The sequence below is a fragment of the Portunus trituberculatus genome, chromosome 6, assembly GCF_017591435.1.
Source record: "Portunus trituberculatus isolate SZX2019 chromosome 6, ASM1759143v1, whole genome shotgun sequence".
Classification (NCBI taxonomy): domain Eukaryota; kingdom Metazoa; phylum Arthropoda; class Malacostraca; order Decapoda; family Portunidae; genus Portunus; species Portunus trituberculatus.
The window spans coordinates 2,436,674-2,455,253 of NC_059260.1; the positions used below are offsets into that span (position 1 = coordinate 2,436,674).

Genomic DNA, 18,580 nt, shown 5'->3' on the forward strand with positions numbered 1-18,580 from the left:
GTTGTCCCGTCTCCGTGCGGCTCTCACCATTGTTTCCCTGCTGACTTCACCACTACCGCGTCTGCCCCTCCTCCTGTGACGCGCTGACCCCACTGCTGACACTAAAAAACCGTCCAGTGCTGACCTCAGTTGATGACCACTGCTGACTCCCACTACTGCTGAGTCTTTGCCTGCTGACTACTGATCACACTATTGCCTGCTGAGATCCTGAGTGTTGTTGCGGAGTTCTCCAAGCAGGAAGGGTCTACTGAGTCTGCTGTTTACTGATCCGTCTGCTGATAGAAATACTGCAGAAGAGACTTGTTGACTGACTGCTGAGCCATTCTATCTGCTGAAAGAGGAGGCAACAAATTTCTTCCTCCTGGTGACTACTGAACGCCCTTGAGGACCCCTAGTGCCTGCTGACTCCTCAAATAACTCCTGCAGAAAGTACCTGCTGTTTACTGACGCCCCTACTGGCCATTGAGCGCCCTTGAGGACCCCTTGTGTCTGCTGACTGCTGAAATAATTGATGCAGAAGACACACTGCCCTGCTGTCTCACCATGCAGCTGGAACAGATTCTCAGCGCCGCCGTGGCCGCTGTGAACCAAGATGACTTCACCTCCCTCACCGCCTCCGTCAGTAGCGAGGGTCTGCGTCACCAGATCCCCTCCCCGGCACTCCCCCCACAGGACTCCCCACGCACCCCTCCCCAGCCCTGCAGTGCCGCCCTCCCTCCGCAGCCTCCCCCTTCAGGAGCGACCCGCCTGACGAAGGGATAGGCGAGGTGTCTTTCTTCCCTCTAGACGATGACAACCTCGTGATAACCTCCCAGCAGGCCCTAGCGATGTTCGAGGCGCCCCAACCACCCCCATCCCGCCCACCGTCCCTAAACACGCCCCCGATCCCGCCCCCCGTCCCTCAGACCCCGGTGCAGTACTTCAGTCACCCGCAGGAGACGCAGGGTGAGGCAGTGTTTGTGGACCTGACGCCCCTGACGCAGGTACAGGCTGGCCAGGGAACGTTTGCTGAGCTGCAGGCTGTCGATGCAACGTTGACGGAAGCTGAGGCAACGTTCACAGAGGCGCCGGTGACAGAAGCAACGTTCACAGAGGCATTGGTGACAGAGGCAACGTTTACAGAGGGACCAGGGACAGAGGAAACGTTCACAGAAGTACCAGTAGCCAATAGAACGTTCACAGAGGTCCCGGGAACAGAAGCAACGTTCACAGAATTACCAGTAGCTAGTGGAACGTTTGCAGAGGTACCAGGGATAGAGGCAGCGTTCACCGAGATGGTAGCAGCGGAACACACTTTTTCTGGAATGGAGGCCGCAGAAGGAACGTTTTCTCAACTCCAGGGGGCGGGGCCAACGTTCCCACAGGTGCCGCTCGCGCAGGACGCGTTCCCGGAGCAGTACGGCACGCTGCAGCTGGGGGAGGTGACGCCCTACAGTGAGGTGACAGCCCCACCCTCCCTGTGTGGCGTGCCCCTGACGGAAGTGTCCTTGGCGGAGGACGAGGGCGTGCCTGATGCTTCTGCTGAGGTGGAAGTGCTCACAAGTGAAGATACCCCGCAGTACACCGCCCTCACTCCCGCCGTGCCCGCGCCCATGCCCACGCCAATGGACACGCTTACGAGCCCGGTGGTGGTTGAGGTGGCAGGCCCAGGGCTGAGACTGGCCATCCCCAACGCCTTCATGTCCTCGCAACAACACGAGCACGCCCACACGCCCCCGCCCACACCCACGCCCCCGGAACGCCCGCCAGACCACAGTGACGTCCTCTCCGCGCTAAGGGCCTCCATCTTCCGCTCGCGTGCCCGCAAGCGCGCCGCCCCCGCTGAAGAGACGGAGGAAAAGAAAGAGAAGAAAAAGCGACGCCCAGCCCACTCCCCCCCGACGCCCCCGCCCCCCGTGGACACAGGGGAAGGGGGCCAAGGGAAGAGTAGCCCCCACCCCGCAGCCCCAGGGGGAGGAGGACGTGGTGCAGGTGCAGCTGGTGTACCTCGTGTACCCCATGTATGCTTCCAATGGTGAGCCCCCCCGTCCCCCACCCCTCACTGTCACCCCTCACCCCCTTTCTGTCACGCCTCACCCCCTTAGTCACTCCTCACCCCCATTCTGTCACCCATCACCCCCTTCTGTCGCCCCTCACCCCCATTTCTGTCACCCCTCCCCCTCTCATGTCCTCACCCAACTCTTTCACCCCTTCTTCTTCTTCTTCTTCTTCTTCTTCTTTGTTGTTGTTATTGCTAGTGGAAGTAGCAGGAACGCATAAAACAGCAACAATAACAGCAAGAGTAGTAGTAGTAGTAGTAGTAGTAGTAGTAGTAGTAGTAGTAGTGGCAAATGAACCAGGAAAATTGAGTTCTGTGAAGAATGCTGAGTGGCAGTCATTCAGCCTTGTTATTAGATACCCAACCGCACCCCCTCTCTCTCTCTCTCTCTCTCTCTCTCTCTCTCTCTCTCTCTCTCTCTCTCTCTCTCTCGTATGCAATTTTCTGCTCAATTTATTCGCTTACTTGAACATTTTCGCCATCAATATGTAAGAAGTGTTTATGTTATCACTGCAGCTGTTAATGTTAAGGTCATGTGTATAGAACCATCTCTTTGCTGCATCTTAACACATTCAAGAGTCTCAGGTTGAAATTGTTTGTTTTAAGGGTGTTTTTTCATGTTTCTAGTGGCAGATTAACAAGATTGGTACGCTATTAGCAGTACAAACACACTTGGAAACCCGGTTAATCATCTCTGTGGCCTTGGAAAAGAGTCACGGTGAGGAAATAGAGCGTTTCAAGACTTTTTTTCACAAGCTAACGCTGTTTTTGTTTTTTTAGTGTTTATTTATTCCCACTGGCAGATTAACAATATTTCTACGTTATTAACAGTACAAGCACTCACGGCTAGTCATCTTTGTGGCCTTGGAAAAGAGTCATGGAGAGAGAGCAGGAGAGCGTTTCAAAATACAGGCATTCCCCACAATTTGTTTCCATCAGTCACCGTTGAAGTATTTTACGCGCGCTTTTCTCCCGAGTTACAACTATCGTACGCTGTCATGCAACTCTATAACCTTCTTGCGCTGATTGAAATAGGGTCAGGAGATGTCTTCCCTGATTAAATACTCCAAAAGCAGACACGCAGATAAAAAGAAACTCTCAGAATGACACGTGTATGTGGACTTTGATGTTTGTTGAGAGATAAGACGTGGAGACTGATAGTGGTAGTGATAGTAGTGGTGGTGGTGATGGCAGTAGTGGTGTAATAGTAATACCATCCTAACTACTACTACTATTACTACTATCACAGTCTTCATTTATTATTCACCACGTACAAAGACGCATAGTAACATCAAAACAAACAAACGCACACTCATGCAATCAAAACAACGCGACTACCACCATCACCACTTTTGGCAACTTAATGAGGAAAAAGTTATCTAAAATTATTTCCTCATGTTTCTGTATACATTCGTCTTAATACAATACATAAACACCTTCCACACATGTATACCTCACTGTATTTCATGTATGGTTATTGTGAGAAGCGCGTATGGTGAGATAAAGGACAAAATAGATGAAATATAGCAGCGTTTGGTGTCACAGGAGGTTCAGCTGCCTGCGACGCCTCCATTCGCTGTTTATCATTCCGAGAGGAGAGGCAGGAAATGTTTCTCTTGCTCTCTCTCTCTCTTTCTCTAACTCTCACTCACTCACTCACTCGCTCTCATCTCTACTCGTTTTGTTTCTCCAGGATCTGCTGTGAGTTTTGTTTGATTATTTGTTTTGATTTAATGTGTGTGTGTGTGTGTGTGTGTTGAAAGGTGAAACAGGATAGCCTTGACATGTATGGTGTGTGTGTGTGTGTGTGTGTTTCTCTCTCTCTCTCGTGTATGTGTTTTACGAAAATTTGTCCATATTTTATTAGTGTGTGTGTGTTGAAAGGTGAAACAGGATAGCCTTGACATGTATGGTTTTAGTATGGTGTGTGTGTGTGTGTGTGTCTCTCTCTCTCTCTCTCTCTCTCTCTCTCTCTCTCGTGTATGTGTTTTACGAAAATTTGTCCATATTTTATTAGTGTGTGTGTGTGTGTGTGTGTGTGTGTGTGTGTGTGAGAGTGTGTGCGTGCGTGTGCTTGTGCATGTGTGTATTTACGTGCGTACTACATGCCCGTGTAATCAAAACAGGACGGAAAGCATTATTTTCCTTCCATTGTTTTTTTTATTATTATTATTAATTACGAAACACACTTTTATCACCACTGATACGGGGGGGGAGGGGGGCACTCATCATCGTCATCAGCAGCACGTCATATATTACTGTCCTTCATTTCAACGGGTACTTCAAGAGAGAGAGAGAGAGAGAGGTGGGGGAGGTGAATTTAACTTATTTTGACCCGCGTGACCTAACATGACCTTTTCTTGATCCATTTCAGGTGTCGACGGACCAATCATGTTGTCTGAGGAGGTGAAGGGACCCTACCTGGTATGTTGTTGTTGTTGTTGTTGTTGTTGTTGTTTGTCTTTTCGTTGTTTTTTTTTCTTATTTTGTTTTGTTATTGTTTTGTTATTATTGTTTTTTAGTTGTTTTGTTTTATTATTGCATCATTCATTTATTCATTTTTTTTAATATTATTTGTTGTTATTATTATTATTATTATTATTATTATTATTATTACTATTGCTGTTGTTGTTGTTGTTGCATTTTTTTTATATGTAGTAATTTTCCCGTTCCTTCAATAAAAATATTTCCATGTATTTATTTGTTCATTGTTTAACTTCATATCTTTGTGGAGCCTTTCTGAAGTCTCCCTTTTATCACAGAAATCAACACTTTAATATAAATCACGTTCTTTAATCTCTGTGGTGTTTAAATAATGAAATCTCCACATTACATAAATTTCTTAAGTAGTTACACATGTTTTACAGATAGTTTATAATTTGTTGTGTTGTTTTATTTCATTGTTGATTCAAGAAACTAATTACTCTCTCTCTCTCTCTCTCTCTCTCTCTCTCTCTCTCAGGATGGTCTTCCAAGCCTTGAACCAACAGTGTCCAGCAAAGATGTTAAAGAGAGCACAAAGGATGAAGGTAAGGTGTGTGTGTGTGTGTGTGTGTGTGTGTGTGTGTCAAGTTGTATTGGCATGTGGTTTTAATATAAGGGAGTGGTATATAGCATTTCATTATTCTCTCTCTCTCTCTCTCTCTCTCTCTCTCTCTCTCTCTCTCTCTCTCTCTCTCTCTCTCTCTCTCTCTCTCACAGTCCGCCAGGATTACATGAAGAAGGCAGTGTCGGAATGGACTACAGATGACGTGGTGGACTTCCTGATGGGGACACACACACACGCCGACTACGACTTCAGCATTATAAACACTATGAACGGGGCACAGCTCATGAGGCAGAGTCGAGAGTTCTTCCTGAGATTTTCCCCGGAGTATGGCGAAGATCTTTACAATGAAGTGCAGAGGAGGGTGTTGGAAAGAGGTATGTTTTGGGGAGTGTGTGGAGTGTTTTTGAGGGTGTTTTGGGTGTGTTTGGGGTGTTTGGGGTGTTTTTGGTACTTTGGGGTGTTTTGAAGGCTGTTTGGGGTGTTTCCAGTGTTTTGGGGTGTTTTGGATGTGTTTCTGTGAGTTTTTTGTTTGTGTGTGTGTGTGTGTGTGTGTATCTTGGGGGTGTTTGGTGTGTTTGAGGGGTATGTGGTATTGAGGGTGTTTGGGGGGTGTTTGTGAGTGTAGGGAGGTGTTTGTGTGTTTGTGTATGTTGGGAAGTGTCTAGGTGTGTGTCTTTGTGTGTGTGTGTGTGTGTGTATTCACTGTTTGATCTGCTGCAGTCTCTGACGAGACAGCCAGGCGTGGAGCGAGCTCAGAGCTCATTATTTCCGATCTTGGGATAGGTCTGAGACCAGGCACACACCACACACCGGGACAACAAGGTCACAACTCCTCGATTTACATCCCGTACCTACTCACTGCTAGGTGAACAGGGAACGTGAAAGGAGACACACCCAAATATCTAGGAATGTTATCTGGCTTGTGAAGCCAGCGCTCTAACCACTGAGCTACCGGGCCGTGTGTGTGTGTGTGTGTATGTGTATGTGTGTGTGTTTGGAGTGTTTGAGGGGTGTTTGTGTAGGTAAAGCTAATCTCACACTCTTTACAAACAAAACACACACACACACACACACACACACACACACTATTGAGAGGACTGGGTTCAAGTCCCGGAAAGCAGCGAGGCAAATGGGCGCGGCTCTTAATGTGTGGGGTGTGTTCACCTAGCAGTAAATAGGTAAGGGATGTAACTGGAGAGGTTGTGGCCTCGCTTTCCCAGTGTGTGTTGTGTGTGATGTGGTCTCAGTCCTACCCGAAGATCAGTCCATGAGCTCTGAGCTCGCTCTGTAATGGGGAAGACTGGCTGGGCGACCAGCAGACGACCGAGGTGAACTAACACACACTAACACATTTTCCCTCTCTTACAGCCACCAGCATCACCAGCACACCATACCAAGTATCCCTGTCAAGCACCACCACCACATCACCACTTCAGAGACCATTCCTGCTCACCGCCCCGCCACACACCCTGCGCCACCTCTCACCACAGCCCTCCGTGATCTGCGATGCACAGGCGCCTTACGAACTTGTCATAGACCCCCAGGCACAGTTGAGGTTCGCCCCAGACCCCAGAGACCCCAGTGTGTATGAGCAGACCCACAGAGGTGCCATGAAGATTGTCCCACCCCCCCTGGTAGCACTGGAGAGAAGAGAGGAGAGGCAGGTGACAGGGGACAGAGGTGTTGGAGCTGGGAGTAGTGGTGAGCAAGTGCAGGGGGTGAAGGAGGAGGTGAAAATTGAACCCCCAAAGAAACGAGGCCCCGGTCGTCCTAAGAAACCTGGTAAGTGTGACTGTTTGGGTTGCTTTGGGTTTGGTTTGGTTTTTCATTTTTTTTTTTTTTTTTTTTTTTTTTTTTTCGTGTGACTTGTAGAAAATGAGGTTGCAAATCATTGCTACTATTGTTGTTTTTGTTTATTTGTTTATTTATTTATTTATTTCATTTATTTGTTTATTTATATATATATATATATATATATATATATATATATATATATATATATTTTTTTTTTTTTTTTATTTATTTATTATTTTTTTCATGTGACTGAAAGAAAATGAGTTGGAAAATTATTGTCACATTTTGGAGTGGTTAAAAATTGTTGTTTTCCTTAATTTTCTACAGTTTTTCCATGCATTTTCTCTCGCAATATGTAGAACACTATTGGCACACACACACACACCGCGTAGTGTAGTGGTTAGCACGCTCGACTCACAATCGAGAGGGTTGTGGCCTCGCTTTCCCGGTGTGTGGAGGGTGTTGTGGTCTCAGTCCTACCCGAAGATCGGTCTATGAGCTCTGAGCTCGCTCCGTAATGGGGAAGACTGGCTGGGTGACTAGCAGGCAACTGTGGTGAATTACACACACACACACACACACACACACACACACACACACACACACACACACACACACACACACACACACACACTCACTCACTCACTCTTATAACGTAATTAAAAACCTAGATAAAAATAAAAGACTATTCTAACACTCCCTTGCAAACACCATTTTCTAACACACACTCACTCATAATTCAATTAAAAACAAAAGGAAAAGAAAAACAAAAGACACTTCCAACACACTTCCTCTCAAACACTCAATCATAACTCAATTAACCCCTTCAGTACTGAGACGCATTTTTACCTTGAGATTTGTGTACCATTAGACCATTTTATTGACATTAGGAAGGGTCTATGGAGGTCAGAAGATTAATGGCCACAGTCTTCACTATTTTAACCCCCCACATGAGTTTCTGAAGCTGTATAGAGTCACCAAATAGTCACCAGAATGAATATAGACACACAACATGCTACTGAAGGGATAAAAAAAAAATAAAACAACAAAAAAAACACTCTTTAATACTCTCTCTCTCTCTCTCTCTCTCTCTCTCTCTCTCTCTCTCTCTCTCTCTCTCTCTCTCTCACTCACTCACTCTCTCAACAGAAAGTGAGTTGAAGAAGAAGAAGAAGAAGACAGGCCGGCTTTGGGAGTTCATTCGTAACCTGCTCTTGAACCCCGAGACTTGCCCCTCTATGGTGAAGTGGGAGAACCCGGAGGAGGGACTGTTCCGCTTCATTGACGGGGAGAAGGTGGCCAAGCGATGGGGGGAGAGGAAGGGCAATAAGGAGATGAACTATGAGAAACTGAGTCGTGCAATGAGGTGAGTGTTTGGGGGTGTTTTGGGGGCCATTTTTGGGGTCAACAGGTGTGTTTGGGGTGCTGATGTAGGTGTGGGGGTATGTTTAGGGTGTTTGGGGGTGTCAGGGTATGTTTTGGGTGTATTTGGGGTGTTTTGGGTGTGTTTCAGGGATAGATTTTGGGTGTTGAGGTGTTTTTGAGTATTTGGGGATGTGTTAAGGTGCATTTGGGGGGGTGTCTTTGTTAGGGGTGTGTTAGGATGTTTGGGGGGCGTTTTGGGGTGTTGATGTGGGTTTGGAGGGGGTGTTTGGGATGTTTGTGGGTGTGGGGGATGTGTTTGGGTGTTTGGGGTGTGTTGGGGTTTGGTTAGGTTGGTTTTGAGTGGGTTGGCTTGCTTTCTGGGGTGTTTTGGGTGTCCTGGATGTTCTGTTCTCTTTTGGGGTGTGTTGGGGGCCGATTGGGGTGTATTTTCAACAATTTTGATATGTAAGTGTGTTTTAGGGTGTTCTTTTGATAATTAATGCATTTGTTGTTGTTATTATTATTATTATTATTATTATTATTATTATTATTATTATTATTACTAGGTCAAGTGTGTGTGTGTGTGTGTGTGTAGTTTAGCTTGTGCATTTAGTTTTATTTTATCAATAAAGTCATGTAGTTATTTACATTAATATATGTGATTAGAATTTTCTTTGTAGTAGTAGTAGTAGTAGTAGTAGTAGTAGTAGTAGTAATATGAATAGCAATAACAGCAAAACTAATGGTATAAAACACAGAAATAGTAGTAGTAAATCTTGATGCCCTTAGCTGATGTCTCTCCTACTAAAAAAAAGTAGTAGTAGTAGTAGTAGTAGTAGTAGTAACAGCCAATTTTCTGCCCTGCCAGGTACTACTACAAAACACAAATATTTGAAGCCGTCATTGGCCGAAGACTCGTTTACAAGTTCGGGAAGAAAGCAAGTGGCTGGCGAACATCCAACCCAAACTTTGCCAACCCCCCGGAGAACCCCAGCCTGGAGGAACCCACCCCAGCAGCAGCACCACCACCACCACCACCTCACCATCACCACTACGACCAGCTACACTCAGACCTGAAGCCCAAGACCAGCCAGGGAGATTTGGTCCTGTCACCACCACAACACCACCACTACGAACAGCTACACACAGACTTAAAACAGAAGACCAGTCAGGGAGATTTGGTTCTGTCACCACCACAACACCACCACTACGAACAGCTACACACAGACTTAAAACAGAAGACCAGTCAGGGAGATTTGGTTCTGTCACCACCACAACACCACCTTCACCACTACACCACTCAGTTACTCTTGCCAGAATTGAAGGCACCACCACCACCAGCGCATCACTATAAAGAGAACTTCCTGTCATCACCACATGCACAGGACACCAAGTCGCATCTCACCCACCCCCTGAGCCTCACCATGCACCACACGCCTCACCACCACCACCATCACCACCACACATAGCACCACTGTGGCTAAATTAACTGTTCTGTGATGTTATGGTGCCTTAGCATTAAAAAGTCATTCATATTTGTGCGACTCAAAGGAAAAATGGAACTGAGAGAGAGAGAAAGGTCACGTGGACAGTTGTGACCTTAGATGACCTTGTTAAGTCTCTCTGTAGGGTCGTCACTGCTCAATCAAGTGCCTTACTGTGTCCTGTCCTGCCGGGGAACAAGCGTACAACAAAAGCAACACAAGTGAAGGAGGAGAAGTACAAGAATCACAAAGTAGTCACCAGTCATGAAAGTACAAGTTAACATGGATGCAAAACAAAACAAAGAACACAAAAACTTGCAAACAGAGGACAACACAAACACTTCAAGCAACTCAAACACACACCATGGTGCTAAATAGTGGAAAAAAAAACAGTTTACACGCCAACAGAAACACTGCAAGCCAAGGTCCATGCAAAACAAACACTAACATGCAAATGAAAGACAACACAACAACACAAACAACACAAACACACACCATAGTACTAATTAATGAAAGAAAAACAATTTGTACACCAACAGAAACACTGCAAGCCAAGGTCGATGCAAAACAAAACATTTAACTTCCAAATGAAAGACAACACAAACAACACAAGACTCCATAATACTAAATAGTGGAATAGAAACAGTTTATACACCAACAGAAACACTGCAAGCCAAGGTATATGCAAAAAACAAAACATTTAACTTACAAACAGAAGCCAACACAACAACACAAACACACCATAGTACTAAATGAAAGAAAACCGTTTTACACACCAATGGAACACTACAAGGCAAGGTGGATGCAAACAGCACAGCAACACAAACACTTCAAACACCACAAACACACCATGGTGCTAAATAGTGAAGAAAAACAACGAAATACACCAATGGAACACTACAGTTTGCCGGTACAAGAAGAGAGGCAAGACGGAACACAGAAAACCACTTACGTTACTAATGGAGGCAAGACAGCGACAAACAGCACCATAGAAATGTGTGGTGCTGCGTAACGGTGCTAGAGGCAAGAAGGAGATAAAACGCATATAAGAACTTCATTTAATGTGACTGTGGCTGTGAAATAGACCTTAGGTGCCTTGTGTGGGCATTTAGACTTACTACCTCCCTCCCTCCATACCTCCCCAACATCCCATAATGCAGGTTCACACTTGTAAATTTGCGACTGAAATTGCAAGTCTTGTTCAGTTAATTTACGAGTTTGTTTACATTGTGACGTCACGGAGAACGGTTTGAAAATGGCGATGTAGAGAAGATTTTGGAGTTGGTGAGGGAAAAAGAGCGTATTTGGGACCCTATAAGTGAGTTATACAGCAAAAAATTAAAAAGCTTATGCAAATCGGTGTTGGATGAGATGGCTGGCACTCTCCGGTGATTGCTTCCCTCATTGCAGGGTGTTGTTGGAGGTGAGGAGTGAACACTTGTCAGGATTTCATTTAATCACAGTGGTCATCGTCAGCGGAGGAAGACATCTTGTTCAGTAGCTTTTTTTCATTTTATTTTTTTATTTATTTATTTTTAATGCAGGTAAGAAGGCCAGCCAAACACAACAAAATAGTAAAATAAAGAGGAAGAAGAAAAAGAGGCTCACTTGAATGCTGGTCCACTAAAAAAGAAGTACAGAGTCAGCCAAAATTCAGGAGCAAATGTCTTGATGCGTCCCTCTTACACTCACTTCCCACCAACCAGTCGATACTTCCCAGTCACTGTGTGTGAACGTGCTCCAACTAAAAGGCCTCAGTTGATACTTCCCAGTTGCTGTGTGTGAACATGCTCTGACTAGAAGGCCCCAGTTGATACTTCTAGCGACTTGCAATTTCAGTGGCATATATACATTTGCGAACCGGCCTATCCTCCCTCCCAGTGCCGCGGTGCATGCTGGGACAAAGTGAGCTGGCATGTGGCCCTCTTCTACTTCACCCTCAGGAACATTGTAGAATGATGTGTTGTCCTTTGTTATGTTGAGTGCCTACCTGGCGTGCTTTGCTAACTGTACCTGTGGCGCTGACTGGCTGTGTGCTGACTGCTGACTATTATTATTATTATTATTTTTTTTTTTTTTTTTTTTATGGTGATTGGTGACTGGTAACTGTATGCCTAATTTATTATTATTATTATTATTATTATTATTTATTATTTTTCATAGTTATTAGTGACTTTTTTGTATTTATTTTATTTATTTATATTTTTATTTATTTTTTTCCTGACTTATTATTTTTATTTATTTATTTTTTTTTTTTCCCTTACAATGTGGGGTCTATGGAAATTTATGGGATAGAGGTCGCATTTCTATGGCAAATTTTCCCCTTTGGCTGGTGACTTGGTGACTCTACTAAGGGGAAACTAACATAGTCACTAAAATGTGGGAAATATTTGAGTTTCTCTTAATATTTTTGCCATTATTTATTTATTCATTCATTTTTTTTTCTTCTTCTAATGCCCCCGCCCCCCAAAAAAAAAAACAAGAATTCTGTCTGTCTCTGTGTAAAGTCAAAATCCAGTCGAGTCAGTCAGTCAGTTGGTCAGTCGGTCAAGCTTTTCTCTGTGACGTTAATACAGTTACTATTTTCTATGCTTGTTCCAGTTCTCTCATGTATTCTGTGCCTATGTAGGTTGTAAGATTCTGAGTGGTGCCTTAGAGTGTGTGTGTGTGTGTGTGTGTGAGAGAGAGAGAGAGAGAGAGAAAGGATACAGTTCAGGTGACTTAAAAAACAGAAATCAGTGAATATTAGGAAAAACAAGGTGAATTTCTGTGATACGAGAGAATAGATAGGGAAAAAAAATCTTAACTTGTCATTCTGTAGCAAGATGAAGGAAATAACACACACACACACACACATATATGTATCACACCTCATCTCATGCACAATTTTATAATACTCAAATCAATGTTGTTATTCTTGTCTCTGGTGCCATTAATACATACAAAGAGCTGTGTTAGAGAAGGATTTTAACAGTGTGTGTATGAGTGTCTGAGTTTCCTATTCCAAAAACACTTCCACTATTTCAAGAGGTTGTAATTGAAGGTACATGGTTTATGGGCGTTTTAATGGTTGCAGTGACAGATTAACATGATTTCTGCGTCATTAAACGGAAATACTCTCTAGAACCCGACCAGTCATCTCTGTGGCCATGGAAAATTGTCATGGTGAGGGAGCTAAGTGTTTCTGGATATGAGTGTGTTGCAAGTCACCACATACACAACACAGTGGCAAGATTAGGTTAGTTTAGAATTGAAATAGTGTTGTGAGAGAGAGAGAGAGAGATTGTGTTGCAGGAAAAATGTCTTGTAAGATGGTATTTAGTGTTGTAAAAGAGATAGATTGTGTTGCAAATCACCACACACAACACACTGCCAAGATTAGGTTAGTGTAGGATTGAAAGTGTTGGACGAGAGAGAGAGAGAGAGAGAGAGAGAGAGAGATGGGGTTGCAGGAAAGACCTCGTAATATTATAACATCATGCGTTGGAAAATATAGTGCGGTAACACAGGAAGGAAAAAATAGAGAGATAACAAAGAAAAAAATGTCTGTATGTCTGTGTGTGCGTGCATATTAAACTAAGGTACATTGCTATTGCTCCACTAATATTGCTCACTGCCCACCACCCCTCCCCCCCTCCTCCCAGCTAGTCAGTTGCAGTTACCCTGGTCCCAAATTCCCACTGTGCATAAAAGACAACTCTGGGAAATCTTGAGAAAACACTCTCATTTACTCCACCTCCGACCAGTGCAAGGTGTTGACTGAAGGACACCACCAAGATAAGCCCATAAGAAGATTGTAGGCCTATGAGAACATGAGGAAAGGTTTCTTATTGGTTGAGAAGTGAAGGAGTGTTGGTCTGTGTTGTTATTCTTGAGATTTCCCAGATAAGTTATTGTTGAAATGTTCTCTGTGTGTGTGTGTGTGTGTGTGTGTGTGTGTGTGAGAAAGGAAATTTTATCTGTGTTTGTGTGTGTTCATATAGGCTAAGAAATACAAACTGGCATGTGCTGTACAAGAATAAATGTGTAAAAATAAATCATACAAAACTTTATAGAGTCAAATAACAGAGAAAATAAATGAAATCTCACACACACACACACACACACACACACACACACAGCCAGCGCAAGGCATCATGTTAATACAATAATGTGCGTATACATAAGTGTTTATATTTCATACCTTTACAAGGTTTTTTTGTACATAACTGTTATTAATAAAAAAAGACCTCGTTACTTGTATTGTGTTACTAATGCATCTCTGTAGCATAACCCTGGTGTTGTGTTGTCTGGGTGGAGTGTTGCGCATGGGTGTAGAGTAGTGTTGCATAGTGGGATAGGATTGTGAGTTCTGTGTTGCATTAGGGAGGTGGACAGCATGGAGGTGAAAGTAGAAGAGTTATGCAGTGAGGCCGTGGGAGGAGGGAAGGCATGCAGTTCAATAGATCAGAAGAGTAGGTAGTGACGTAGTAATGATGGAACACAGAAGGAAATGTACTTAATATTGTGACAGAGAGAGAGAGAGAGAGAGAGTGAGCACTTTTAATTCTCCTCTATATCATTAACACAATAACACAGCCTTAGAGATCTTCAAGAAGAGAGATACAAAAATATATAGAAGGTGTAATGGTGACAAACAAACCCCTTCCATAGACATTTTGAAAGAGGGCATTTTGTCTGATTGTCTGTATGTCAACGTTTGTTCTGCATGGTCTGCATGTAGACTATTTATTACAAGTAACAAAATTCATGAAATAAATAATTATTTGGCATCTCAAATACCCAGATTTTGCCAGCATTGCTTCTCAAGGCCAGTCACCAACTGTGCTGTCAGTGGTGGATGTGTGGTGCACATAAGCTGATATTGGAAATTTTTGCATTTTTCTACTTTTATATTATTAGTCTGTCCTGTGAAAGAGAAAGAACTGTACCACACGCCACACGGCACCAGGGTTGCCTAAAGATGAACAGGTACAAAGTGAGTACGTACTTAGAAAAAAAAGATTGAAGTAAATTCCATCCAATCACAAGTCCTGGATGTGAGTACCTTCAAACATTCATAAAAATATATTGACATACATCATCACCAATCAAACAAATATCACCTGTTATCAATTTAACTGTCTGTTCAGTTTTGTGGCAGAGTCTACACATGGATGTCACTCTGCAATGCCCATTTGCAGAGAAACTATACATAGACGTATGGATTAAAGTCAAAGGAGTTTACAAGTAGACAAATTTTTATCTGTTAGTTCATACATCTGCCCTGCTGCTGGGAAGGGGTTAACAACAATGCAAAAGGCCACATGTAAAAAAGAAAGAACAGTCCAGTTTGTACAAGATTTATTAATTAGAAACATTACTGGAACAGAGCACAGGTACAAGTCTTCAGAAACCTTTGCACAGGCTTCTGAAATTGATGACTAAGATGGATAAACAAAGGAAAGTGAATAATATCATCGCTCTTCGATCTAAATGAAAAGAAAAAAATATATAAAATAATAATAATAAACGATTTAGTCTAGAAAATTTACAGACAAATTGACAATAAATAATAACTGATAAACAGTCAAATCTTTTTAATAATGAACGGAAAATCAAAACTAACAAAAAAAATAAATAAATATACAAAAACTATTAATTATAAAAAAAAAAAAACACAAACTTAAACATATATGCAATTGTAACCTATCCATACATATGCCCAGGTGTGTGTGTGTGTGTGTGTGTGTGTGTGTGTGTGTGTGTGTGTGTGTGTGTGTGTGTGTGTGTGTGTGACTAGGAGATGCGGTCGAGTGCTTCCAACATGATGATGCTGCTTCCTCGGATTACCTGTCAAACGAGTGGTAATTAGGTCATTACAGGTAAATTCTGCCCATATCACACTTAATAAAAAAAATAATAATAATAATCAATATACATACCAGAGAATTAAAATGTAATCTTTTATTTTACTACTCAGATTCGTAAAAAGCATTAAAAACACACAAAACGAAGCTAGATTTGTATAGTGCTATGTATGTAGTGACAGAAAATGGCCGCATTAAAAAATAAAAAAGAAAAAGTGATGAAATTTGAGTGAAGGTAATATTTGAATCAGCAGGTTATTTATGTACGGTGAAGCGATGTAAACACACAAAACGAAGCTGGATTTGTAAAGTGCTGTGTGTGTAGTGACAGAAAAACGGCCGCATTATAAAAAAAAACTAAAGAAAAAATGAAAAATGTGATCAAATGTGTTAGTGAAGGTAATATTTGAATCAGAGGGTTATGTAGAGTCAAGCCAAGTTACAAGATTATTCAAGCAACTCAGATTAATATTTTAAGTTAGATGATATAGTAGTAAGTGAAGGAAATAGAAGAGTTAAAAGATTATTTAGAGAAAAGTGATGTTAAAATTTGAGACAGATGATGTAGTTACAGTACTAGGTGAAATTAATATAGGAAATAAAGAAAAAAAAAAGTTAATTAAGTTACTGAATTGAAGAAGCAAAGTTAAATATCAAATCACAAAAAAAAAAAAAAATAAAATAAAAAAAATAAATCAAACACACACACACACAATACTCACACAAACGCCAATCCTGACTCGCTCGCTGGCCTTGCGCACCTCCACCCCCTCGTCCACCACCAGGTTCATGAACGGGTCAAAACCTCGCAGTGTGCCCTCCACCACCCGCCCACCATTCAGCTTCACCATCACACGCTTGTCCATGTACCTGTGGAGAGAAGGAGGGGTGAGGGAGAGGGAGAGGAGAATGAGGGGATGGGAGAGGGGAGGAAAAAATTAAAAGAGAGAGGAGAATGAGGGAGGAGAGAGAGAGGAAACTTAAGATGATGGTGAGAATTAGTGAAAGTGAGAGGAGAATGAGGGGAAGGTGAGGATGATAGTGAGAGTGAAGGGGAAAGGTGAGAGGAGGTTTAAAGTGATGGTGAGGGGAGAGTGAGAGTGAAGGGGAAGGTGAGAGGAGTGGGAGAGGAGGCTTAAGATGGTGAGGGTGAGGATGGGGGTGAGAGGAATAGTAATAGAGAGGGGAGGGTGAGAGGAGAGTGAGGGAGAGGTGGAGGATATGGTGAGAGGAGAGTGAGGAGCAAGTGAGAGTATTGTGAGAAGAGAATGGAAGAGAGTGAGGGGAGGATGAGAGGAGAGTGTGAGGGAAGAATAATAATGAAGGGGAGAGTGAGAGGAGAGTGGGAGAGAGTGAGAGTATGGTGAGATGTGAGAGTGATTGGAGAGTTAGTGTGTGGTGATGTGGATGGAGAAGATGGTGTTGATATTCCATTTGTTTCCTATTTAAGAGTTACCTGACCCAAAAAAATGTTGTTATCTCCCTTCACATTTATAATTTCTCTAATTGTTCTTCTTTATCTATTCTTTCTCTATCTTTCTTTTTTTTTTCCTCCCCACTATTGTTAACCCTTTCAGCACCATGACGCATTTCCACATTCATTCTGGTGACTCTATACAGCTTCAGAAACTCATGTGGGGGGTTAAAATAGTGAAGACTGTGGCCATTAATCTTCTGACCTCCATAGACCCTTCCTAATGTCAATAAAATGGTCTAATGGTACACAAATCTCAAGGTAAAAATGTGTCCCAGTACTGAAGGGATTAAAATAGTGAAGACTGGCCATTAATCTTCTGCCCTCCATAGACCCTTCCTAATGTCAATAAAATGGTCTAATGGTGCACAAATCTCAAGGTAAAAATGTGTCCCAATACTGAAGGAGCTAAGTGACAAATTTATGAGTGTGTATGAAGGGAAGTGGTCGAACAATGAACGGAAGAGTGAGGCAGCATCCATTAATCTCTCGTAACATTTTATAAACCTTACAGTTCTTAGAATTTTATTTTTTTATCTAACGGCTGTGTTAATAATTCTTCCTGGTTATCTTTTTATATTCTTGCCTCTCTACACCATTGAGAGAGAGAGAGAGAGAGAGAGAGAGAGAGAGAGAGAGAGAGAGAGAGAGAGAGGTAAAAATGCGTCCCAGTACTGAAGGGCTTAAGATTTATCCCCAATCCAACCCAAAATAATAATAACAAAAATCAAGCAAACAAATAAATAAAATCAATCTAAAATACAACCTAACCCCATAGAACCCCTTGAACCTCACCACCACCACCATCACCACCACATGTAAACAAACAGAGGCAGGAAACGTTTTGGTGACAACAGCTTAAATCACCAAAAGTACCAATATTTCACACTTAATTATGTACCGCACTCACTTCTTCAGCTCCGGGGGATGTGCCTTACTCATGGCGGCGGTGTGGCTGCGGTGGGAGGTGTAAAAATAAGGAAAATGTTGTGTGGTTCCCTAATCTGGCGGGCTGTGCGGAGCGGCGTGGGTTGGGCAGTGTTTTGTCTTCACTCTGGGACTGTTCTTGTTATTTTTTTTATTTCTTCGTTTATATTCTATCTATTGATTTGTTCTTACTACACCAGGTTGTTTTATATTATATTTAATGTTTTTATATACATGGAGTGTTTGTATTTATTTATATATGCTTAAGTATTTATCTTCACTTCTTTGTCTTCACTCCGGAACTGTTCTTGTTATTTTGTGTTATTTCGTCGTTTGTTTTTATCTATTGGTTTGTTCTTATTATACCAAGCTATTTTATATTTTTTGTGATGTTTTTCTATATATTGTGGTGAGTTTGTCTTTATATATTTTTTTCTATCTTTACTCAGGGACTGTTTGGATTATTACTTCGTTCCATTACATTGATTACCTTGTTCTTTCGACATCTGAGTGGCGGTGTCTTGATGTGGAATAAGATCTGGTTTTAATGGTTCGACAAACTCTCCTCTCTCTCTCTCTCTCTCTCTCTCTCTCTCTCTC

General features: G+C 42.6%; 2 protein-coding genes across 2 annotated transcripts; one reads left to right on the forward strand and one right to left on the reverse strand.

Annotated features, from left to right (window-relative positions):
- Positions 1 to 812: 812 nt before the first annotated feature.
- On the forward strand, positions 813 to 13,966 carry LOC123516926. The gene is made up of 9 exons (XM_045276700.1): positions 813 to 2,014; positions 3,526 to 3,533; positions 3,569 to 3,739; positions 4,413 to 4,462; positions 5,001 to 5,067; positions 5,240 to 5,461; positions 6,456 to 6,869; positions 8,031 to 8,247; positions 9,115 to 13,966. Exons 1-9 carry the CDS (start codon positions 828 to 830, stop codon positions 9,713 to 9,715), a joined length of 2,937 nt encoding a protein of 978 aa, XP_045132635.1. The 5' UTR covers positions 813 to 827; the 3' UTR covers positions 9,716 to 13,966.
- A 1,090-nt stretch (positions 13,967 to 15,056) lies between these two features.
- LOC123517985 (small nuclear ribonucleoprotein G-like) lies at positions 15,057 to 18,119 on the reverse strand. The gene is made up of 3 exons (XM_045278490.1): positions 17,964 to 18,119; positions 16,302 to 16,449; positions 15,057 to 15,562 (listed from the first exon to the last, which is right to left on the reverse strand). The coding sequence occupies exons 1-3, from the start codon at positions 17,993 to 17,995 to the stop codon at positions 15,509 to 15,511; spliced, it is 234 nt and encodes a 77-aa protein (XP_045134425.1). The 5' UTR covers positions 17,996 to 18,119; the 3' UTR covers positions 15,057 to 15,508.
- Positions 18,120 to 18,580: the final 461 nt, after the last annotated feature.

Excerpts from the sequence above, each read along its gene's own strand:
- LOC123516926 (XM_045276700.1), top strand. The coding sequence starts at position 828 with ATGTTCGAGGCGCCCCAACCACCCCCATCCCGCCCACCGTCCCTAAAC. Across the intron at positions 3,740-4,412 it reads TTGTTTCTCCAGGATCTGCT|GTGTCGACGGACCAATCATG; the intron begins GTGAGTTTTGTT and ends GATCCATTTCAG. Across the intron at positions 4,463-5,000 it reads AGGTGAAGGGACCCTACCTG|GATGGTCTTCCAAGCCTTGA; the intron begins GTATGTTGTTGT and ends TCTCTCTCTCAG.
- LOC123517985 (XM_045278490.1), bottom strand. The coding sequence starts at position 17,995 with ATGAGTAAGGCACATCCCCCGGAGCTGAAGAA. Across the intron at positions 16,450-17,963 it reads CATCCCCCGGAGCTGAAGAA|GTACATGGACAAGCGTGTGA; the intron begins GTGAGTGCGGTA and ends TTCTCTCCACAG. Across the intron at positions 15,563-16,301 it reads GAGTCAGGATTGGCGTTTGT|GTAATCCGAGGAAGCAGCAT; the intron begins GTGAGTATTGTG and ends CTCGTTTGACAG.